This window comes from Pecten maximus, chromosome 5, assembly GCF_902652985.1.
Source record: "Pecten maximus chromosome 5, xPecMax1.1, whole genome shotgun sequence".
In the NCBI taxonomy this organism is placed as follows: domain Eukaryota; kingdom Metazoa; phylum Mollusca; class Bivalvia; order Pectinida; family Pectinidae; genus Pecten; species Pecten maximus.
The window spans coordinates 10,713,010-10,740,171 of NC_047019.1; the positions used below are offsets into that span (position 1 = coordinate 10,713,010).

Consider the following 27,162-nt stretch of genomic DNA (forward strand, 5'->3'; position numbering starts at 1 on the left):
TTCCATGTCAGATTGATCTTCTCTCTTCCTCTTACTAATCTGTAAATTGAGAAACATCCCTCCAGTACTTTTCAAAGGGGAATCTATATATGAAATTTGAAATTTAGCAAAAATGGCTGTCCGTTGGCCACTTTGTTTTTAGATTGGTCCCATAATGTAATAGGAGGAACCAGGGGAACCTACAAATGAAATTTGAGAAAGATCCCTTCAGTACTTTCTGAAAAATAGCAAAAACAAACGTCAATTGTCAAAATCCAAGATGGCTGCCTGTCGACTATGTTGCTTTCCGATCGGTCCCAAAATGCAATATGCATAACTAGACACCAAGGGAAACCTACATATGAAATTTGAGAAAGATCCCTTCAGTGCCTTCGGACGGACGGATCATGGACCACAGGCCACGGACGCAGGGGGATTTGAATAGGCCACCATCTGATGATGGTGGGCTAAAAATGCATTTCTCAAATTCTTTTGCTGCTTTTTGTTTCAAAAGAGATGTAACACAAATATCAGATATTGATTCCCTGGAAGTAAGTTATTATCATATATGTAAGAATCATACATTAAATGGGTGTTTCGAATAAAATCTATTGCAGTTGCATTTGTACATATATCAAAGGTAAGGTAAAGGTAAAAGCATTTCTGAATCAGTGAAATGAAAATTTTCAGCTGTTAGTTTGATTACACTATTCAGTCACATTACTGGTACAGGACTATCCAATCACATTGCTGGTACAGGACTATCAAGTCACATTACTGGTACAGGACTATCCAGTCACATTACTGGTACAGAACAATCCAGTCACTTTATTGGTACAGAACTATCCAGTCACATTACTGGTACAGGAATATCCAGTCATATTACTGGTACAGGACTATCAAGTCACATTACTGGTACAGAATTATCCAGTCACATTACTGGTACAGGACTATCAAGTCACATTCCAGGTACAGGACTGTCCAGTCACATTCCAGGTACAGGACTATCTAATCACATTTTTGGTACACGACTATCCAGTCACATTACTGGTACAAGACTATCCAGTCACATTACAGGTACAGGACTATCAAGTCACATTACTGGTACAGGACTATCCAGTCACATTACTGGTACAGGACTCTCTAGTCACATTACTGGTACAGGACTATCCAGTCACATTACTGTTACAGGACTATCCAGTCACATTACTGGTACAGGACTATCCAGTCGCATTACTGGTACAGGACTATCCAGTCACATTACTGGTACAGGACTATCCAGTCACATTACTGGTACATGAATATCCAGTCACATGACTGGTACAGGACTATCCAGTCACATTAATGGTACAGGACTATCAAGTCCCATTATTGGTACAGGACTATCTAGTCACATTACTGGTACAGGACTATCCAGTCACATTACTGGTACAGGACTATCCAGTCACATTACTGGTACAGAACTATCCAGTCACATTACTGGTACAGAACTATCCAGTCACATTACTGGTACAGGAATATCCAGTCACATTTCTGGTACAGGAATATCCAGTCACATTACTGGTACAGAACTATCCAGTCACATTACTGGTACAGGAATATCCAGTCACATTACTGGTACAGGACTATCTAATCACATTATTGGTACAGGAGTATCCTGTCACATTACAGGTACAGGACTATCCAGTCACATTACTGGTACAGGACCATCCAGTCACATTACTGGTACAGGACTATCCAGTCAAATTACTGGTACAGGACTATCCAGTCACATTAATGGTACAGAACTATCAAGTCACATTACTGGTACAGGACTATCAAGTCACATTACTGGTACAGGACTAGCCAGTCACATTACTGGTACAGGACTATCCAGTCACATTACTGGTACAGGACTATCCAATCAAATTACAGATACAGGACTATCCAGTCACATTACTGGTACAGGACTATCAAGTCACATTACTGGTACAGGACTATCCAGTCACATTACTGGTACAGGACTATCCAGTCACATTACTGGTACAGGACTATCCAGTCACATTACTAGTACAGGATTATCCAGTCGCATTACTGGTACAGGACTATCAAGTCACATCACTGGTACAGGGATATCCAGTCACATTACTGGTACAGGACTATCCAGTCACATTACTGGGACAGGAATATCCACTCACATTACTGGTACATGAATATCCAGTCACATGACTGGTACAGGACTATCCAGTCACATTACTGGTACAGGACTATCAAGTCACATTATTGGTACAGGACTATCAAGTAACATTACTGGTACAGGACTATCTAGTCACATTACTGGTACAGGACTATCCAGTCACATTACTGGTACATGAATATCCAGTCACATGACTGGTACAGGACTATCCAGTCACATTACTGGTACATGAATATCCAGTCACATGACTGGTACAGGACTATCTAGTCACATTACTGGTACAGGACTATCAAGTAACATTACTGGTACAGGACTATCCAGTCACATTACTGGTACAGGACTATCCAGTCACATTACTGGTACATGAATATCCAGTCACATGACTGGTACAGGACTATCCAGTCACATTAATGGTACAGGACTATCAAGTCACATTATTGGTACAGGAATATCAAGTCACATTACTGGTACAGGACTATCCAGTCACATTACTTGTACAGAACTATCCAGTCACATTACTGGTACAGAACTATCTAGTCACATTACTGGTACAGAATTATCCAGTCACATTATTGGTACAGGACTCTATCCAGTCACATAACTGGTACATCACTGTCCAGTCACATTCCAGGTACAGGACTGCCCAGTCACATTCCAGGTACAGGACTATCCAGTCACATTCCAGGTACAGGACTGTCCAGTCACATTCCAGGTACAGGACTATCTAATCACATTATTGGTACACGACTATCCAGTCACATTACTGGTACAAGACTATCCAGTCACATGACAGGTACAGGACTATCCAGTCACATTAAAGGTACAGGACTATCCAGTCGCATTACTGGTACAGGACTATCCAGTCACATTACTGGTACATGAATATCCAGTCACATGACTGGTACAGGACTATCCAGTCACATTAATGGTACAGGACTATCAAGTCCCATTATTGGTACAGGACTGTCCAGTCACATTACTGGTACAGAACTATCAAGTCACATTACTGGTACAGGACTATCAAGTCACATTACTGGTACAGAACTATCCAGTCACATTACTGGTACAGGAATATCCAGTCACATTTCTGGTACAGGAATATCCAGTCACATTACTGGTACAGAACTATCCAGTCACATTACTGGTACAGGACTATCCAGTCACATTACTGGTACAGGACTATCCAGTCACATAACTGGTACAAGACTATCAAGTCACATTACTGGTACAGGACTATCCAGTCACATTACTGGTACAGGACTATCCAGTCACATTACTGGTACAGGACCATCCAGTCACATTACTCGTACAGGACTATCCAGTCACATTACTCGTACAGGACTAACCAGTCACATTACTGGTACAGAACTATCTAGTCACATAACTGGTACAAGACTATCTAGTCACATTACTGGTACAAGACTATCCAGTCACATTACTGGTACAGGACTATCCAGTCATATCACTGGCAGAGGACTTTCCAGTCATATTACTGGTGCAGGACTAACCAGTCACATTACTGGTACACGACTATCCAGTCACATTACTGGTACAGGACTATCCAGTCACATTACTGGTACAGGACTATCCAGTCATATTACTGGTATAGGACTATCCAGTCACATTACTGGTACAGGACTATCCAGTCATATTACTGGTAAAGGACTATCCAGTCACATTACTGGTACAGGACTATCCAGTCACATTACTGGTACAGGACTATCCAGTCACATTACTGGTACAGGACTATCCAGTCACATTACTGGTACAGGACTATCCAGTCACATTACTGGTACAGGACTATCCAGTCACATTACTGGTACAGGACTATCCAGTCACATTACTGGTACAGGACTATCCAGTCACATTACTGGTACAGGACTATCTAGTCACATTACTGGTAAAGGACTATCTGGACACATTACTGGTACAACACTATCTAGTCACATCACTGGCAGAGGATTTACCAGTCAAATAAACAGTACAAGACTACCCAGTCACATTACTGGCACATGACTATCCAGTCACATCACTGGCAGAGGACTTACCAGTGAAATAAACAGTACAAGACTATGCAGTCACATTACTGGCACATGACTATCCAGTCACATTACTTGTACAGGACTATCCAGGCACATTACTGGTACAGGACTAACCAGTCATATTACTGGCACAGGACTAACCAGTCACATTACCGGTACAGGACTATCTGGACACATGACTGGTATAGGACCATCCAGTCACATCACTGGTACAGGGTTATCCAGTCACGTTACTGGTACAGGACTATCCAGTCACATTACTGGTACAGGACTATCCAGGCACATTACTGGTACAAGACTATCCAGGCACATTACTGGCACAGGACTAACCAGTCACATTACTGGCACAGGACTATCCAGTCGTATTACTGGCACAGGATTATCCAGTCGTATTACTGACACAGGACTAACCAGTCATATTACTGGTAAAGGACTATCCACTCACATTACTTGTAAAGTAATATCTAGTCACATTACTAGTAAAGAACGAACCAGTCACATTACTGGTACAGGACTATCCAGTCACAATACTCGCACAAGACTATCCAGTCAAGTTACTGGCACAGGACTAACCAGTCACATTACTGGTACAGGACTAACCAGTCACATTACTGGCACAGGACTAACCAGTCATATTACTGGCACAGGACTATCCAGTCGTATTACTGGCACAGGACTAACCAGTCATATTACTGGTACAGGACTATCTAGTCACTTTACTGGTACAGGACCATCCAGTCATATTACTGGTACAGGACTATCTAGTCACATTACTGGTACAGGACTATCCAGTCACATTACTGGTACAGGACTATCCAGTCACATTACTGGTACAGGACTCTCTAGTCACATTCCTGTTACAGGACCATCCAGTCATATTTCTTGTACAGGACTATCTAGTCACATTACTGGTACATGACTATCCAGTCACATTACTGGTACAGGACTATCCAGTCACATTACTGGTACAGGACTATCTAGTCACATTACTGGTACAGGACCATCCAGTCATATTACTGGTACAGGACTATCTAGTCACATTACTGGTACAGGACTATCCAGTCACATTACTGGTACAGGACTATCCAGTCACATTACTGGTACAGGACTCTCTAGTCACATTCCTGTTACAGGACCATCCAGTCATATTTCTTGTACAGGACTATCTAGTCACATTACTGGTACATGACTATCCAGTCACATTACTGGTACAGGACTATCCAGTCACATTACTGGTACAGGACTCTCTAGTCACATTCCTGTTACAGGACCATCCAGTCATATTTCTTGTACAGGACTATCTAGTCACATTACTGGTACAGGACTTTCTAGTCACATTACTGGTACAGGACTATCTAGTCACATTACTGGTACAGGACTACCCAGTCATATTACTGATACAGGCCTAGGTTTACCTCATTTCCCCTACAATACTCTCCCTCTGGCCCCAGTACTAGAGCAGCAACACCTTCCATTTATACATCATATCTCATATTTGTCCATTGATGCTCCTGATCAAGTTTTAACAAAATCCATTAAGGCATTTAGGCCTAGTAGTGATTTAAAGGGATTGCCTCTATTGGACCAACCCCTCCAGTCCCTAGGGATTTGGTTTGTTTGTCTTTGTTTTACGTCCTATTAACAGCCAGGGTCATTTAAGGACGGGCCAGGTTTTGGAGGTGGAGGAAAGCCCGAGTACCCGGAGAAAAACCACCGGCCTACGGTCAGTACCTGGCAACTGCCCCACGTAGGTTTCGAACTCGCAACCAAGAGGTGGAGGGCTAGTGATTCATTGTCGGGACACCTTAACCACTCGGCCACCGCGGCCCCTCCAGTCCCTAGGGAGCCAAGCCATTTACATAACATACAACACTCTCCCTCTGGCCCCAGTAATAGTGGAGCAACACTTTTCATTTATACATCATATCTCATATTTGTCCATTGATGTTCCTGTTCTAGTTTTAACAAAATCCATTAAGGCATTTAGGACTAGTAGTGATTTAAAGGGATTGCCTCTATTGGACCAACCCTCCCAGTCCCTAGGGAGCCAAGCCATTTACATAACATAGGACCTCCTTCATGCCCAATAACTCTCCAGACAAATCTCATCAAAATTTGATTTAAATAATTTACCTTTACTTCACTTAATGGACCATGCCTCTCCCACCCCTGGGGAGTTATACACTCCATTTAAACATCAGATTTCCTTTGCCTAATTATAATCCAGACTAAATTTCATCAAAATTCCTTTTGTAGTTCCAGACTAGTAGGGATTCAAATGATTTCTACTTCCTTTATAACGCACCCTTTAGCAGTCTAGCACCTAAGTTTTGATATTTACACTAATAGATATGTTTTGCTTTTCAACCAACATTTAATATATTAGACAGGTTGAGGTCTTTATATTTGAGCAAACAATATGGCCATTCATCCCAGTATGATATATATATATAGGCCAAATATCATGACCCTGGCCATGGGTCATTTAATTGGTTATGGATAAGATACTCTTGATTTAAACACATATGATCAGTGAGCTTGAATGTAGGTCAAGGCCATTCATTTGAACCAACATTAATTGTCCATATCAAATTCCCTGAAAATCCATTCAGCTGTTCTGACTTCTATTTTCCCTATATATAGGGTCATGCCTAGTTACCATTGGTGCAAATTTGTTCCCTTTCCAAAAAAGATGCTTCTGACCAAATTTAGTCAAAATCCACTCACTCATTCATGACAATCAGTGCCTTCAGTTACTTTTCCCCCCTATTGATCTCCGCCCTTCCTGTCACTGGGTCCCAGGGGAGCCACATCCTTCAAATATGTATAATATTTGATCCCCTTCACCCAATAACAATCCAGACCCAATTTAATAAGAGAAAAATTTAAGGACAAGCTGGAATTTAAGAAATGTTAATTAAGGGATATCGGTTGATGGACACTGTGTCGTAGCATAAGCTAATTGGTCCTTTGGACCAGGTGAGTTAATAACAAACCTGGAGGTTGTTGTTGGGTTTCATCTCCTGTCCCCTGTTGTTTAGCTGGTGATGGACCTACAAGTAAATAACAGATAAAACCAGAGTTAATTGTTTTCCCTGCTATAGATTAATTGTAGATGTTCATGTTAAATCACAGTTGAAGTTATGAAATTAAAGGAGCCATAAAACCATGCCAAACAAGAGGTGAAAATCCATTTTACATTTTCTGATAGGTGAAAAGGCACAGCTGATGGATCTACATGCATGATAATTTTCAAGAAAGCATGACTTTACATTATGTAAATAAGACATTTAATATCATTACATAAATTAAATTCATTTACTCTATATACACACATGCTCTATTTTGAACTATTGCACGGCAAAAATAACTATTGCACGGTAACCTGCAAACTATTGAACACCTGTGACGTTTCTAGTTTTTAGTTCTACCCTTTCAAGCATCTAAGTCACTAATATTGCGACTTCTAGGCCTACAAGAAAGTCGAGATTTCTGTGTAATAAAACAAGTATATTATGCGTGTCTGTGTCATGATATATTCGTATAGTAGTAACTGTCTGGGTCAGTGATGGATTTTGTGCAAATTGTTTAAAGATCAACATTATATTAATTGATATCAGTAAGTGATGAATCTTGTGTAAAGTGTCTGGAGATCACGACTATATTGATACCAGCTGCAGTAAGTGATGAATCTTGTGTAAAGTTTCTGAAAATCACAACTATATTGGTATGATATATAGTTCCAAAGCGGGACATGAACTTATATTAATTAATTAAGTGCGACCCATACTATAAGGATTTAAACTTACATGTCAAAAGCATGAATTGGAAAATATTCATTGTTTATTTCAATTCTGATATTTTTATTGATATGTCTATGAAAAGTACTCACCGCTATTCAGGATATCTTTAATCCTTCTCTCTCTTCTTTGCACTTCAGTAGCCAGCCTAGACTGAATTTTTTCCAATCTTACTGTAAAAAACTTGTAGTTTCCCACAGATATTTTCTGATCATTCTCAAGTTGTTGAAATAGATCTGTCATAGTTTTGATATTCTGAAGTTTTCTTGGAGGAATTGGACATTTCCTAAACAGACTCTTCAGTTTATTGAACTCTGCCTCCTCAAGCTCATCATCCAGATACGAAGCCAACTCATTTTGGGCGCCAAAGGCTTCCTCTTCATTTTCTGTGACTACTTCTTTTGTGGCCATTTTGAATTGTTTCTTTTATACCTGAAAAGAGACATGCACATTAAGAAAGACATCAAACAGAAAACAAGAGTCCAAAGGGCCTGTATCACTCACAATGGCAACTTGCGTTTGGCACCCACCACTAAATTATCTTCCAGGGTTTTTAAGTAAGACTGATACTTCTCTACCTTTTCCGACTTTCCCCTCTTCTCTCAAACCTATAACAAGTGGAACCTACATAAACGATTCAAGAGAAATTTTTCTGAAACATATCGCTAGTGTTTAAGTTACAGCATATACTTAACAAGCTTATAGCATGTATAAGTATTGACTAAGCAATTTACAGCAGAAAGCCTGACATCTCGCTCGGACAGCCTCTTGTGTTACAGTTGTATATCAATACGCCATCACATATAGCTTTCAAGCATACGTCTGACATGAACACAAGGTTCCCTTAGCAAAGGAAATTTCTCAGAGGGACCTTAGTGCCTACCCTTAAATGATCTATGCAAGTCCTATATAGACTTATCTTTCCTTTCCTTTTCCTTTCTTTCCCCTTTTAATCTAAATATGCAACTTATAATTTGTTAACATATGAAACCAACAAGTGTAAATGTAGTTTAAGAAAGATCTAAGAAGAACTTTCTGAATTGAACCAATGTTGAAATTCAAGATGGCTTCTTAATTATTGCCCATTTTAATTTGTTTTCCCCATCAAACTCAAAATTGAACAGGCAAAAGTACTAGGGATAAAGAGGAACCCACATATGAAGTTTGGGGAATATCCCTCTATGGCCAGCCTTAATTTTCAAGAAATAGCAATAAAAAACTTTTAACTGTCAAAATACGAGATGGCTACATAGTTATTAGTCATTTTCCTTATTCCCAATGGACACAAATATGGACCAAGATGAACCAATATGTAAAGTTTGAGAAATATCACTCCAGTAGTTATAGCATCTTTCACATTTCTCAAAGATAACTTTTCTGGAACAGGATAGAGCCATAGTATATGCTATCAAAATATGCAGTGCCTGACTGCAAGTCTTAGGCTGGTAGGTTGATTCTTCTATTGGTACCGGATATGAAATTCTTAAGAGAAAACCACATTAAAATTGAGTTAATTTTGAAATGTAAATTTTATTATCTTGATAAGGCCATACCAATTTAATAAATTGTTCTTCGGATTTCGAGATTTCAAAATTGGAGCGAGCGAGCGAATTTTTTTTTTTTTTTAAATAATTTTGAAATCATGAAAATTTGGAGCGAGCGAATTATTTCAGAGGTCTCAATATCAGTAAAAGTCTTTGACTGTGTAAATAATGTGAAAACATGTGTTAAACACTTCTTAACTGGTTAAATGTTGTAAAGAAATGACTTGCACAGCACTGAGATAGTGTATAGAGCTACACAAGAGAGAAAGGCACTGTTTAATAGCGTTTTAAATAGAATCGAACTATCCATTGAAATTAAAAGATAAAGCCACAACAATATGGAGCAACCTTTTTGCAACCATATATTATTAATTTCAAATTTACCTGCATGAGCAAATCATTTCAACGATAAACTCTATCATTCATTAAGAATGCATATGTATAACAATAATAAATTCTATGTACCGGTATGGTGTCTCTATCAACCAAATCCTGAAGTCTAGTGATATGAAAAATGTTTTGATGAAACAGACCAAGGTAATCGCTATTTCAAAATAATCAACAAACTCATTGTTAAAACAAAATCAACAGTATTGTATTAATCAAAATTATGCACTGCTAGTACACTTCTGTAAACAAGATTCAAAATTATATAAAACACTTTCCTTGATTGGCACATTAAGTTACAAATGATTTCAATAAAATGACTAGAACCTAATACTTGATTGGCACATAAAAACAAATGATTTCAATAAAATGACTAGAACCTAATACTTGATTGGCACATAAAAACAAATGATTTCAATAAAATGACTAGAACCTAATACTTATTCAACAAAATTACATACAGGAAACATGGAAATTAATTACCTACTGATAATTTGGAATGCAAAACAAACCTCTTGTCACCAATAATCACATTAAAATTCAATCTTTCATGGACTGTCATATAAAAATAAGGAACAGATTGAATTGGAATGATTAGAGCCTATAAGATAGTAAAGATACTGATAGATACAAGAATAATTTAAATACCAAAAATACAAAAGACAAAACACTAACATAATTATGAAATGCAAATGAACTTCTAAATATATCACAAAATTAAAAATAATGATCTTCTATAAAACAATAATTAGACTACAGACAGACATACAATGTAAGTGTAAACACTGAACAAAATATAAAACGAAACAATAAAACATCCATTTCAAATCAAAGATGGATCCATTCAGGACTTCAATGTTAAAGCTTTAAAATGTCTTTGTAAACAACATGAAGACACTGATATAAAATATGGATTAAGGACGGATGACTTGCTGCATCTATGTTTTAAATCAAAGATTTTAAGGTATTTTTCTTATCTTTGTTCTTGAACAGTACTATAAAGTAATTAAATACTAAAAAGAAATTGCACTTCAATCACAGTTAATACTGAGGTAATATCAGTTCAAACTTGTATTTCAAAAACAGTTTCTGAGTAACTTGTTCAGACCTATAACACCAATATCACTGTCTGACAACAAATCTCATGCCCAACTCTTGACACAAAGATAATGTCATCGTAAGCGATGACACAACGATGCTGTCTGCAGACGGGGGTCGATAGAACGAATATTCATACCCTGCCTACACTGCTCTCCGGTAGGGTATGAAGTCCCTCCCATTGCCGATAGTGTAGCAAGGCCCGATGTGATTCACATCGGGCAGCATTAGCAATGGTAAATTTTTTCTCGGATAAAAAAACACATGTAAATTGATGATTCTGGTATCTGTTATGAATATTCAAGCAACAAACCTGCACATTACTTCAAATGTTTGACAATAAATAGTAAAATCCAAAACGAGCAAGACACACGGAGACATCAGTTCAAACATACCGCCATCTTTGATACAAGTGTAAAGGTCAATTTCCTTATAAGGAAATCAAAATAAATTGATGCTAATGAGGTTTCCCGCGATATTTCAACAGAAAAACAGATTCGGAGTCATATATCTCGGTAAGGAAGGTCAATTCATTCTGAAATTATTTAATTACGCAAAGTAAGATTCGCTTTCTTCACAAGAGTTCCAAAAGAGTGGTTAAATATCTCTGATTATGTATTTATTTATCGTAGTAGCTTCATCCATAAATGGATCACGGGTTCCATATTTGGGTTAGAATCCTCGCGAGAGTTCTTTGAGAAGTATCATGGCGGATCACGGAGACAACTCCGAGCAGTATGATATCAGAATATGCGAATTAAAGATTTCTTGATTAGACGGTAGGCTAATACATTGCAAAATTGTATTAGAAATGTTTAATTATATGAACTATTACTCCAAAGTTAAACGATATCCGCTATTTGTAGCATTTTCGAGGTTCAGTTTTGCTACATTACGAGCAATGGGAGGGAATCGTAGCTCTGACGACGAGCATCTGTCAGAAATTGTCCGTCCGTCGTCCAGAGCTACGTTATCGCAGCTAGTCCCGTGGTAGACCTAATGACTCATCGGAAATACCCTAGTGTCTACTTTCGCTTCTGATTTTACAAACTACACTGATTTTTCATTGACATGAATATACTGCCATGGATTCGCGCCAATGCATAAGTAAGCAAAGCTATAAGGTCAGGGTACCCAAATTGTGACAGTACCCAGAATGTGACACTTTTCAATAAAATGGTTCTAATTGTCGCGAGAAAGAATTCCGCAAAAATAAACGTCTGTGACGTCATTTACGGTGTTGTTGACGTTATTTTTCCAATGGCATCCAGCTGCTGACTCACCTGGTATCCTGGTTAGCTGCTTTCAAAATGGGTAAGTAAGGTGACGTTTTGGCTTCCTATACATAACCGTCCCTGCGACAGTACGTTTTCAACATAAAAATCATTACCGATACCATTGAAAATTGATGAGGAAAGAAAATCGAATCCATAAAATCAAATTTCACTCAGGTTTAAATTGAGAGAAGACTAACAACAGCTGTTACGAGTCTTATTACCGCAGCTAGACCAACCAAACATTCTTCCGCCATCTTTCATAAGTTGACTGCATAGTGATCTAATGCGCATGACAGAAATGGGTGCATTCGTTTACAAAAGCAGGTGCCCTCCTAACTAATTCCGGAAACAAGTCCGTTCTGTATCAAAAGAAATAAAATTTTAAATAAAAACGTCGCTGCAGACCATTACCAAAACAATACTCCGAATCTTCTGATTTATAATTATACATATTTTAATATTAAATTGTGTATTCTTTTAGAGAAACCAGGGACATATATAGACATATCTTATTGTACGTCCCTGGAGAAACCCACAATTCTGATTCAATTTTTAATACGTTTTTCTGGTATGTATAATGAATATCAAATTTTAATGACATTAAATAATAATATCAGTGTAAGCGTCATATATATATATCAACTTTATCCCAACTTGGTGCATACGTGTAAGCTTCCAATATATATCAACCAATCTGTAGCGGACTTTGACCTGGCCATGGTCAAGGGCCATCCAAGGGAGACGACTCCAATGCGACAAAATGTAAACGATCAATGCATTAGTCATGGAAACTATATGTATAAATTCAAACATTATTTTACCCATTATTGAAACTGCTCTATAGTTGGTAAATAAGTCGCCTTCTTAACCATTCTTTTAACATTGTCTTGGTATCAATTATATCGGCAATAATTTCACAGCAATGGATCTTTGAATACTGTTAAAAAGGACTTGCCTACAAGAACAACATGTTTTGAAATCCTATGATAAAAACCCACCCTACATTCTTAAAAAAAAAATAAACTCCTTGTTATAGGAATGTCACAGGGAGCAAAACCATAACACACTTAGGATTGATTTTTTTATCCAATATCATATTTAATTAAAGAATGTCCAGTTATTTTGTTTCAAGTTAAACTGGTATTCTGTTACGATAAAGTTACAAAGAAATTTGGGAAATTGATATTGATTTTAGTGACATAAATAAAGATGTATTCAAGGAAATATCATATCTTTAATGGAAACAAACAAGAGGCAATAGCTTATAAATTGTTCTCGATCATCACGTATAAACAAAATGACAACATTCTTTAAGCCGTCAAACCCCCCTACTGAAATAGAAACAAAATTACAACAATAATACAGTTAAAATTTTATTTGAATAATTATTAGCAAACACATGTTGTTCAACAGGAAAATATAAGAAATACACACCGGATCAACTGAAACAAGCTATTGAAGATGCAAAGCCTGGGAAGTCAATTAGAAGTCTTGAGAAGCTACATAAAATAAATCGCATGACCATATCCCGTCATCAAAAAGGATTATTGAAAGGCCATCCAGTCCGGGTGTTAAGCAAAGTAGAGGAGGAGCAATTAGTGGCATATATAGTATACTGTCAGGCCAGAGCTATGCCTTTAACACGGAAAGTAATAAAATCATTTGTCAGAGGTATTGTGTCCAAAAGCGGCAGACAACTGTCAGGATCAGGAAACGGTCCGTCCAATAAATGGTTTAGGTCTTTTCTATCACGGCATCCAAGATTATCGATGAAGAGTCCCCAACTAGTCGATGGTGGAAGGACAAGAATGTCAAATGAGACGGTCATGGCACAACACTTTAAGCTATTATCTGAAACAATAGAGAAATTGGGTATGTTTATATTTTACAAAACTCCCAATAATTTACTAGACAGAAACAAACCAGAATGGTGACTGTTAACAAAGTACAAAGTTGACACTTATGAAAATTTATATTTTTTTGTGTTCATAACAATTATAAATTCAATTTTAAATATCTTCAACAATGTCATTCATTCATTAAAATAAGGAGTCTAGATCCATAAAATCATGAACTTATAAAACTGCAAATCATGAACCTTTCCTGTTGCTACAAAAAATATAATTGACGTAATTTCATGATTACCTGTTGAGTCTGGATTATACACGAGAACTTTCGTGGTTTCTTTCATTTTGGCATTTTCTCCAGACCCCGAGTTTGACTCGATCGAGGAAGTAAATATTCGCCCGAACGAGGCTATTTAGCGCATGGTCAAACTGATATATATAGTGACGTCATATTCAGTAATTACCCAAGGTCGATTTTTGTGGGGATGTCACACAGGGGTGTACAATTCCACTAGAGTCTAGACCAACGCCCGGGGCTAGTAGTTTTCAGGTCAGGCCTAGCTACTCCATGTCACTGACTAGTGAAAATTTCCTCTCATAAATCTGCATAAAAAGTCTTTGTATCTGTACCAAAATTTTCATTATTCGTAATCTACATTAAATGCCAGTTTGTTTGTGTATACAGTTCTGACAGTTGTAAACATGGTAACTGGAGAAGTTAATGAGATTTTACAACCACGGGTGGCGCGACGATTTATACAAAAAATACACTCAAACACTCAAAAACCACCTAAAAACACCATATACCTACCCAAAACACACTTAAATGTCGAGATAAATGCATGGCAACATTAATTATGACATTTAAAAGATTCTTCGCCAACCTGATTAGTGCTGATTTACGTTCTCCGTTCTGAAAGTGTAACGTGTGTACGAAGGGAGGTAACTCTAACAAAAGCTTCAAATATTGACCACGTGGCCTTCAGTACATAGTTTGTGGAAGAATAGGAAAGAAACACTAAGGACCCAGTTCTTGACATTTATTCAGAATAAAATGAAAAATATCACCATAACAATAATGATAATGAAGCGTTTACAAATATATATTTAAATAATCGTATAGAATCTATGCAACCTATGAAATAAATGTATCAATAAAGTCTGAATTACATCCGAAATTATATGGATCGATACATTTAATTTATGAAGAGAACACTGTTTAAAGCTAAAATAATGCAAGATTATCAAATATCTGTATCTGAAATATGACAACGATACACGTACATAAATGTGATAACAAAGATCAATATCGTATTAATTTCATATGCATATCATATTACAGTTTGATTATATACCAAAGTTCATTATATGGGTCACCAAAGGTCACAGGTCAAATTATTTATTAATGTGGACCAATGTTGTAAACATTTCATATGGATATCTTATAACAGTGACAAATTATACAAAAGGTCATTATCTGGGTCATCAAAGTTGAAAGGTTAAATTGGTTATCATGATCAATGTCAATCAATATGGTGTACATGTCATATGAACATCTAATAACAGTGATGAGTTATAATTATAGCAAAGGTCAAAAGTAAAATTATTAATCAATGTCAATCAATATCATATAAATTTCATATGCATACCATATTACAGCTTAAATACTTACCAAAGGTCATTATATGGGTCACCAAAGGTCACAGGTCAAATTATTAATTAGTGTGGACCAATGTCGTATATACATTTCATATGCATATCTTATAACAGTGATAAGTTATACAAAAGGTCATTATTTGGGTCGTCGATTAAAAGTTAAATACTTTTATGTGGTTCACTATTCAACGGGGTCCATTTTCAACAGGTATGTAAAGAATTAAGTATTGAACTGTTACCAAATGGTAGTAAATAGTCGATATGAATACAATTTGGGTGACAGATAAATAGAATGTCGCCCGTTAGTGTATAGAGTCTACTACCATTATTTGGTAACAGTTCATTGCTCATATTTACATTCATAATTTTTTAATTTTCTGTAGCGTTTAAATTTTCCCCTATCACTGACGTCATCAGGTTCAAATACCGGAACAGCCGAAACTTCCAGAAGGATTAATAATTTAATATAGTCCCTCATGTCATTATAATAGCAAACACATACAATGGTTTTGCACTAATTTGGCTTTATTTTTTATTTAATATACGTTTGTAGATATCGTCAAATTATTCACAATTGCATAATTTCTGATTGTTTAAAATCGAAGCCGTTTTTCGGCGCAATGCTATACGGTTAACATTTAGAAGTGATGCGGCTTTGAACGGGTATGTCCCGTGGTAGGCCTAATGACTCATCGGAAATACCCTAGTGTCTACTTTCGCTTCTGATTTTACAAACTACACTGATTTTTCATTGTTCTAATGTACTAGAATTTACAATAACATGAATATACTGCCAAGGATTCGCGCCAATGCATAAGTAAGCAAAGCTCTAGATCTAGATACATAAAATCATGAACTTATAAAACTGCAAATCATGAACCTTTCCTGTTGCTAAATTGTTACTGGTGTGTGTCTGTCTTGGCTAATATTTGTCGCCAAAATTACAACAGACCCATACAAGTATATGTGAGGTACTTTTACAAAAAATATAATTGACGTAATTTCATGATTACCTGTTGAGTTTGGATTATACTTGAGAACTTTCGTGGTTTCTTTCGTTTTGGCATTTTCTCCAGACCCCGAGTTTGACTCGATCGAGGAAGTAAATATTCGCCCGAACGAGGCTATTTAGCGCATGGTCAAACTGATATATATAGTGACGTCATCTTCAGTAATTACCCAAGGTCGATTCACACAGGGGTGTACAATTCCACTAGAGTCTAGACCAACGCCCGGGGCTAGTAGTTTTCAGGTCAGGCCTAGCTACTCCATGTCACTGACTAGTGAAAATTTCCTCTCATAAATCTGCATAAAAAGTCTTTGTATCTGTACCAAAATTTTCATTATTTAATCAGAGACATATATACAGAGAGATAAGTAACATCGCTATTTCCCCGTACACATAGTGTTTCCCTTTATTCGTGACCACTCAAGCATATCCCTTATCGAGAGCGTCCTGTCTCCTATCAAACACACGCGAGCGCAGGTAAATCGGGCTATGCGCATGTGTGTATCGTAGTATTGGAACTTATTCGACATGTTCTGGTTAATCCGCCATTACGTCAGACCAAAACATCGTCATTTTAAATACACACAGAAAGCACATCGTTTTATTTTGGCCACTACAAAAGTTACCACATTAACCAAAAACTATCATACTTATGGGATATAGTCTTATTGATCATGCACATTGTTGCCATTTATCCGTATTTTCTAAAATCCATTGGGTCCTATTCGACATGTCCAAGTTTGTAAATAGCCGCCATTACGTCAGACCAAAACATCGTCAATTTTAAACGCACACAAAAAGCACATCGTTTAATTTAGGCCACTACAAAAGTTACATTAACCAAAAACTATCATACTTATGGGATATAGTCTTATTGATCATGCACATTGTTGCCATTTATCCGTATTTTCTAAAATCCATTGGGTCCTATTCGACATGTCCAAGTTTGTAAATAGCCGCCATTACGTCAGACCAAAACATCGTCAATTTTAAACGCACACAAAAAGCACATAGTTTTATTTTGGCCACTTCAAAAGTTACCACATTAACCAAAAACTATCAAACTTATGGGATATAGTCTTATTGATCATGCATATTGTTGTCATTTATCCGTATTTTCGAAAATCCATTAGGTCCTATTCGACATGTCCAATTTTGTAATTAAGCCGCCATTACGTCAGACCAAAACATCGTCAATTTTAAACGCACACAAAAAGCACATCGTTTTATTTAGGCCACTACAAAAGTTACCACATTAACCAAAAACTATCATACTTATGGGATATAGTCTTATTGATCATGCACATTGTTGCCATTATCCGTATTTTCTAAAATCCATTGGGTCCTATATGACATGTCCAAGTTTTGTAATTAAGCAGCCATTACGTCCGACCAAAACATCGTCAATTTTAAACGCACACAAAAAGCACATTGTTTTATGTAGGCCACTTCAAAAGCTACCACATTAACCAAAAACTATCATACTTATGGAATGTGGTCTTGATTATCATGCACATTGTTGTCATTTATCCGTATTCTCGAAAACCCCATAGACACTTTTCGAAAATTGGAGATTCCCTCCGATCTTTCCTGCGTTGTGCTTGACTTTCATACTCAAAATACAAACACTTGGACAGCAAATTGTGATATATTGCATATTGATGACACTTCTGCACTTTGATATTAATAAAATTAAAGCACATAATTGGATCTAGGTGATGATTTCAAATAGAAATTATCGATAATTATGTGTCTGGTTTTCAAGTTTTCTCCAATATGGCGTCTAGTGAAGACTGAACCGAGCGACCGCAAAGGATTGTGGGAAGGTCAGGGGCCACTATGTAAACACAAGGGCAAATAGAGAGCTGCCAATCTCTGTGTATATATGTCTCTGATTTAATCTACATTAAATGCCAGTTTGTTTGTCTATACAGTTCTGACAGTTGTAAACATGGTAACTGGAGAAGTTAATGAGATTTTACAACCACGGGTGGCGCGACGATTTACACAAAAAATACACTCAAACACTCAAAAACCACCTAAAAACACCATATACCTACCCAAAACACCCTTAAATGTCGAGATAAATGCATGGCAACATTAATTATGACACTTAAAAGATTCTTCGCCAACCTGATTAGTGCTGATTTACGTTCTCCGTTCTGAAAGTGTAACGTGTGTACGAAGGGAGGTAACTCTAACAAAAGCATCAAATATTGACCACGTGGCCTTCAGTACATAATTTGTGGAAGAATAAGAAAGAAACACTAAGGACCCAGTTCTTGACATTTATTCAGAATAAAATGAAAAATATCACCATAACAATAATGATAATGAAGCGTTTACAAATATACATTTAAATAATCGTATAGAATCTATGCAACCTATGAAATAAATGTATCAATAAAGTCTGAATTACATCCGAAATTATATGGTTCGATACATTTAATTTATGAAGAGAACACTGTTTAAAGCTAAAATAATGCAAGATTATCAAATATCTGTTTCTGAAATATGACAACGATACACGTACATAAATGTGATAACAAAGATCAATATCGTATTAATTTCATATGCATATCATATTACAGTTTGATTATATACCAAAGGTCATTATATGGGCAGAGACCTATATACTAGGGATTCGCAACAACCGCTTTTCTCGCAGAGTCACGAGCTCACCTATTGTTCTCATAACCGGAGGTATATTTAGCACGAGATCTAGCGAGACCAAGCGCTGCGGCTGCGCAATAGGTGGATATCGGAGTTGTTTATATTAGTGACATGTGCCGTGCCAAGAGATGGCGATGACTGTCTGTGCACATGTGTCACCGCGTTTGGCCGAGATAACTTCACACTGGCGATAGTTATACCTATGCACTGTAATGTATATCGACAGATGTGAACAACGATATTTAAGTAGTGTCTAACCGAAAAAAGCACCATTTTTCCGTTAAAGATTCATATAGAACATATGGAAAATGTCGTCCGATTTTCTGCCATTAGACGATGATCTAAATTTAGATGTATAGAGAAATATACTGACGACGATTCTTATATTTTCGATAGTGATACTGACTTCAGTCAGTGCTTCCCTAATTATACCGGACTCTTACAAGGGGAAATATAATCACCTGTGTTATTTTCTTTGTATCTAAATACACTTTATTTATGACAACTGTCCAAGTATTGAATTACAGATGCTTGATCTTTTCTTGCTAATGTATACCGACGACATGGCTTTATTTGTTAACTGCCCAGAAGATTTACAAATTATGTTGGATTCTTTATATGCATATACCATAAAATGGAATCTGGAGGTCAATGTTGATATAACTAAAATCATGGTGTTTAGAAATTGTGGACAAATAAGAAATAATGAGCCAGGGAAATATAATAATGAATAATAATGACAATATAGAAATTGTTGACAGTTTTAAATACTTGGGTATGCTGTTCAACTACAATGGGAAGTTTTACAAAACACAAAAACATTTTGCAGAACAAGGCAGAAAAGCTTTATTTTCTCTGACAACTTCTCTTAGAAATCATTGCTTGAATGTAGAAACTTATTGTTCTATTTTTGATTCGTATGTAAATAGTATTTTACGTTATGCATTGGAAATATGGGGATTTCATAAAGCACCGGATGTCGAAAGCGTACATAAGAAATTCTGTAAAAAAATACTTAACTTAATAAGGTGCCTAAATCAACTTGCAATAACTTCGTTTATTTGTGAATTGGGTAGATTACCATTAACTATTATGAGAAAATTAAGAGTGTTCAAATATTGGTGAAACAGTCGGATAATCTGGTATTGAAAACATGTCTTGATGAGATGGTAAATGAGAATGACATGTGGATATGTGACATTAAGAATGAATTAGCCGCTTTAGGTATTGAGTACATGTTTTATTCTAATTCATCAGTAGACTATGCTTTTAAAAGCATTGAGCAGATATTGACCGATGTTACAAAACAAAACATGTTAACATATATCTAGTTCGTCGAAAGGTAGATTATATATCGATATCTGATAGATAGCCACTGTGTACAGTTTCAAACCTATAGAAACTAAATATAAATGTATGTGGAGCATCCTCACACAAATTAAATATAGAAATAGGTAGACATAATAATATTACCCAAAGAAATAGAACCTGTAACAATTGTGATTTGTGTGACATTGAGGATGAGTTTCATTTTATTTTGATATGTCCATTATATACAGGTCTGAGGGTAAAATGTATAAAACAATATTACTACAAAAGACATTCTGTTTTTTAAATTAATCCAACTATGATATGTTAATAATGTTAGAGAGTTGTCAAATTTAGGTTGATATCTATACTTGGCTTGCAAAAGACAAAATTTATTAGTGTAGATAATTTTATATTGAACAGTTTTCATGTACATGTATGTAACACTCTCCTGTACACATCTGTAGTTGTTTAATGTTATATATCTTATATACCAATAGGCCTTAGAGCTCATCTGCACCAACCACTAGACCAGTGATTCGTTGATTTATTTCACCAGCAGTTTTACAGTATAAAAACCAGCATTAAAACTATGCCTTTTATCTTTTTTTGGAGATATTTCCTGTTTATTAGAGAAATGCTATAGCAAAGGTCTTAAGTAAAATGAAAAAAAAACCACTGTCATGTTTGATGATTGATAATATTTTATTATTTAGTATTGAAAACTTTGATAGTGCTTAGGTCATGTACCAATGGTAGATCTTTTCTTCTTTGGCTTTCTGAAAAAAAAATCAAGTTTAATAAGTATTGATACATTATGGTATAGAATAGGCAGAGAAGCTTCTATAAGATTTAAATTTGAAACATTCAAATTTCAAATACCCTGCAGTAAATTCATATGCCCCAAATGTTGATTAAACAGATTCGTAAATTCAAAATTAACCTAAAAACATATATATCTAAATATGAATGGACCCATTTAAGTTTAATTAGGGAATGAGGACACACCTGAGGGATTTTTGTCTTCCAGAGTACAGGTAAATATTTAGATTGTATACTGCACAGCATGCCTTTAGTGAACTCTAGTATTTTGGGGAGATGGACATGGCCAGCCTCAGGACAGGTGTTGACAATGAGACACACCTGTTGATTCATGTATATCTCAAAGGTAATAAAGGTGTGGCCAATGTCCCTATGGTTTGGATGGAGTGGGGGAGCCCAGGTGATCACCATGACAATATTTTTTTCTGTAGACCCAGAAGTACAGGTACATACAGGTATATACTCTACATATATTCAGAATGGACCCCCCTTTGAGTTTATTAGGAGATGCCCCATGACCAGGTGTTAATGTTTTTATCAAAGGTGAGGTGTGATCAATGCCCCAAAGGTTGGGGGGGGGGGGGGGGGGGGGGGTGTATATATATCAGTCATAATGGGGCAAAAATATATATAAAACCTTTTGATTTTATTAATTTCCCACACAATACAATAAAATATATACCGCAGTATTTAATGTTTTGCTAAGTGCAAAAGATATCATAGCTATTATATTCCAACACACTCATTCCTCGATCAATCCCTGCAATTCTGTATCAAATATCGGTTTTGAAACACTAAATAATTTACAAAAAGTATAATATTTAATTTAATTTACATTAGACTGATTTATGCTTTTTTCAATTAGTTTCAATTAATGCATTTCTTTCAATAATGGCTTTATTATTCATGAGATCAATGTTAACAGAAGTCATGATTATACTATATAAAATTCTACAGATTATAGCTATCAAATCACTAATCTAATTATAAATATGATATTAAAGACAATGAATTACACAACAAATTTGACTAAACGCGATACAGTAACTATCGAGCAACAATTATTTGAAAACCATTTTGAAATTGGTCAATAAATAAAAAAGGAGTTAATTATATAAACTGAAACCATGCAGCACTGTCCTTAACACCAGCCATTCACAGTATAACCATAATTTGTTTTGTCTTCTTATTTTCACTGGGCAATAACTAAATATTCACAATGAATTACACAACAAATTTGACTAAACGCGATACAGTAACTATCGAGCAACAATTATTTGAAAACCATTTTGAAATTGGTCAATAAATAAAAAAGGAGTTAATTATATAAACTGAAACCATGTAGCACTGTCCTTAACACCAGCCATTCACAGTATAACCATAATTTGTTTTGTTTACTTATTTTCACTGGGCAATAACTAAATATTCACAATGAATTACACAACAAATTTGACTAAACACGATACAGAAACTATCGAGCAACAATTATTTGAAAACCATTTTGAAATTGGTCAATAAATAAAAAAGGAGTTAATTATATAAACTGAAACCATGTAGCACTGTCCTTAACACCAGCCATTCACAGTATAACCATAATTTGTTTTGTTTACGTATTTTCACTGGGTAATAACAATATATTTACAATGAATTACACAACAAATTTGACTAAACGCGATACAGTAACTATCGAGCAACAATTATTTGAAAACCATTTTGAAATTGGTCAATAAATAAAAAAGGAGTTTAACAAGTAAACTAAAACCATGTTGCATCGTCTTTAACACCAGACATAAGCTAACCAGCGTGGTAATCGCCGTGAAAAGAACGGTCACATGTGCAGTCTTCCGAACATAAAGTACGACGGAATACGTTTGAAACATCAGTTTACATAAAAATAATTGCACTTACGTTTGATTCCCGTGATTTGTTATCGGACAATAGTCTTCTATGAGCTGTCATAAAGCTGACCGTGTTTCAGGCGTACCATCAATATGGCGTCTAAACAGTAGGAGCAGCAATGCACTATGGGATAAATTACCCGAACTTCCGCTCCGCGGTGACGTTTGGTAAGCCAAAGAGCTTGTTGCAAATCCCTAGTATATAGGTCTCTGATATGGGTCACCAAAGGTCACAGGTCAAATTCTTTATTAATGTGGACCAATGTTGTAAACATTTCATATGGATATCTTATAACAGTGACAAATTAAACAAAAGGTCATTATCTGGGTCATCAAAGTTGAAAGGTTAAATTGGTTATCATGATCAATGTCAATCAATATGGTGTACAGGAATTTCATTATCAACAAATCTAAACCATGCATTTACCTCTCTTGCTATCGGAATCTATTATGGAAACAAGCTAACATTAGGTTCCCTCATAAGCAATCTAAAAAGCATGGCCATTTTTGCAGGCCTATTTCTTGAAAATGACGTCAGAACCAATCAGATCAGAAGTATTCTATTTTCAATCAGAGAATTCACTTATCAATTGCCAATTGGAAAATTTGAGACTAAAAACAGTAATCGACGGTTGAGGGCCATGTAATATATAATTATCAACCCAAGAGCTTGAGATGACTTTCTAATGTGTCATCAACTAGAGTGTGTACGAGTTACCTCCCCTTGCAGGTAGCAAGCGTAATGAGCTGATGACTTCAAACATATAAAAGAGTGAATAACATTACTAAATAACACATTCTTTGTGGAAATATTCCTCTAATACTTTTCAAGAAATCGCTTTAACAAACTTACAAATGATCAAACTCCAAGATGGCCACCTATCAGCCATTTTAATTTGCTTTCCTAATCAAAAAGTTACGCAGCTAGGGACCAGGGGAAGCTATAACCAGTAGTTTAAGAAAGTAGTTCTTTTCAAGAAATAGCGATAACAAACTTGAATTGTCAAAATCCAAGATGACTTCATGTCAGCCATCTTTTTTGGGGTTTAGATTATTGTTAAGGTTTAGTTTGTTTTTGTTTAACGGCCTGCAGTCTACGTGCCAGGTTTTGGAGGTGGAGGAAAACAGGAGTACCCGGAGAAAAACTACCGACCTACGGTCAGTACCTGGCAACTGCCCCACATCATTATCAAAATTTTACTGTGACAAGGAATGCTGCGTGTACTTCTGTAAATTTATGGACAGATGTAGCCACCAAATGCAGTGGAAGAGGATACCACCAGAACTTTTGATATCTGCTAGGACTACTACTAACACAATCCGTTCAAAACAAATGAAATTTAGAAAAACCAAGACCTTGTTATTTTTAGTGCCAAACACTTAATGTGACTATTAATATATCTTAACTCAAAAATCTATAATCATATAACATGTACATTTTGTCCATATTATTAGTATTAATGTTCTTTTGCTTTGTATGTTTTTGACGAACAGACGGACTGAGCATCACAGCATTAGCTCGCTTGCCTTTCTGGCAGGTGAGCTAAAAATAATATGCATGTAAGCAAATTCCACTGTATGAAATCAAATACTATAAGAGAACCCAAGGGTTGTTTAATATCATAAATATAATAGACTCTATAATGAATAGATTTAGTTTGAAGATATACCAAAGGTCACTAGGTCACATCGTCAATCAATGTCGATCAATATCGTGCACATGTTACAAATATGCATAACTGATATCAGTCATAAGTTATACCGAATGTCATCATACGGGTCACCAAAGTCAAAGGTAATAAATATCGATCAATATCGTATTAATTTCATATGCATATCATATTACAGTTTGATTATATACCAAAGGTCATTATATGGGTTACCAAAGGTCACAGGTCAAATTCTTTATTAATGTGGACCAATGTTGTAAACATTTCATATGGATATCTTATAACAGTGACAAATTATACAAAAGGTCATTATCTGGGTCATCAAAGTTGAAAGGTTAAATTGGTTATCATGATCAATGTCAATCCATATGGTGTACATGTCATATGAACATCTAATAACAGTGATGAGTTATAATTATAGCAAAGGTCAAAAGTAAAATTATTAATCAATGTCAATCAATATCATATGCATTTCATATGCATACCATATTACAACTTAAATACTTACCAAAGGTCATTATATGGGTCACCAAAGGTCACAGGTCAAATTATTAATTAGTGTGGACCAATGTCGTATATACATTTCATATGCATATCTTATAACAGTGATAAGTTATACAAAAGGTCATTATTTGGGTCGTCGATTAAAAGTTAAATACTTTTATGTGGTTCACTATTCAACGGGGTCCATTTTCAACAGGTATGTAAAGAATTAAGTATTGAACTGTTACCAAATGGTAGTAAACAGTCGATATGAATACAATTTGGGTGACAGATAAATAGAATGTCGCCCGTTAGTGTATAGAGTCTACTACCATTATTTGGTAACAGTTCATTGCTCATATTTACATTCATAATTTTTTTTATTTTCTGTAGCGTTTAAATTTTCCCCTATCACTGACGTCATCAGGTTCAAATACCGGAACAGCCGAAACTTCCAGAAGGATTAATAATTTAATATAGTCCCTCATGTCATTATAATAGCAAACACATACAATGGTTTTGCACTAATTTGGCTTTATTTTTTATTTAATATACGTTTGTAGATATCGTCAAATTATTCACAATTGCATAATTTCTGATTGTTTAAAATCGAAGCCGTTTTTCGGCGCAATGCTATACGGTTAACATTTAGAAGTGATGCGGCTTTGAACGGGTATGTCCCGTGGTAGGCCTAATGACTCATCGGAAATACCCTAGTGTCTACTTTCGCTTCTGATTTTACAAACTACACTGATTTTTCATTGTTCTAATGTACTAGAATTTACAATAACATGAATATACTGCCAAGGATTCGCGCCAATGCATAAGTAAGCAAAGCTCTAGATCTAGATACATAAAATCATGAACTTATAAAACTGCAAATCATGAACCTTTCCTGTTGCTAAATTGTTACTGGTGTGTGTCTGTCTTGGCTAATATTTGTCGCCAAGATTACAACAGACCCATACAAGTATATGTGAGGTACTTTTACAAAAAATATAATTGACGTAATTTCATGATTACCTGTTGAGTTTGGATTATACTTGAGAACTTTCGTGGTTTCTTTCGTTTTGGCATTTTCTCCAGACCCCGAGTTTGACTCGATCGAGGAAGTAAATATTCGCCCGAACGAGGCTATTTAGCGCATGGTCAAACTGATATATATAGTGACGTCATATTCAGTAATTACCCAAGGTCGATTCACACAGGGTGTACAATTCCACTAGAGTCTAGACCAACGCCCGGGGCTAGTAGTTTTCAGATCAGGCCTAGCTACTCCATGTCACTGACTAGTGAAAATTTCCTCTCATGAATCTGCATAAAAAGTCTTTGTATCTGTACCAAAATTTTCATTATTTAATCTACATTAAATGCCAGTTTGTTTGTGTATACAGTTCTGACAGTTGTAAACATGGTAACTGGAGAAGTTAATGAGATTTTACAACCACGGGTGGCGCGACGATTTATACAAAAAATACACTCAAACACTCAAA

The 27,162-nt window shown here is 35.9% G+C and overlaps 1 protein-coding gene and 1 long non-coding RNA gene across 5 annotated transcripts in view; both read right to left on the bottom strand.

The window, feature by feature from the left end:
- Positions 1-6,581: 6,581 nt before the first annotated feature.
- Positions 6,582-27,162, bottom strand: part of LOC117327128 — a 44,182-nt gene continuing 23,601 nt past the window's right edge. For 2 of the 4 annotated variants that reach the window (XM_033883974.1, XM_033883973.1), the window contains exon 3: positions 6,582-7,250. In XM_033883974.1, the coding sequence (XP_033739865.1) occupies positions 7,156-7,250 (95 nt within the window). In that variant the 3' untranslated portion in view covers positions 6,582-7,155. Of the gene's footprint in view, positions 7,251-8,089; positions 8,430-14,448; positions 14,559-16,819; positions 17,112-26,692; positions 26,846-27,162 lie in introns of those variants that run through there. The other 2 variants (XM_033883977.1, XM_033883975.1) reach the window with 2 other exon arrangements.
- On the bottom strand, positions 9,886-10,407 carry LOC117327129. The gene is made up of 2 exons (XR_004532574.1): positions 10,362-10,407; positions 9,886-10,308 (listed from the first exon to the last, which is right to left on the bottom strand). It is a non-coding gene; the product is annotated as an uncharacterized LOC117327129 (long non-coding RNA).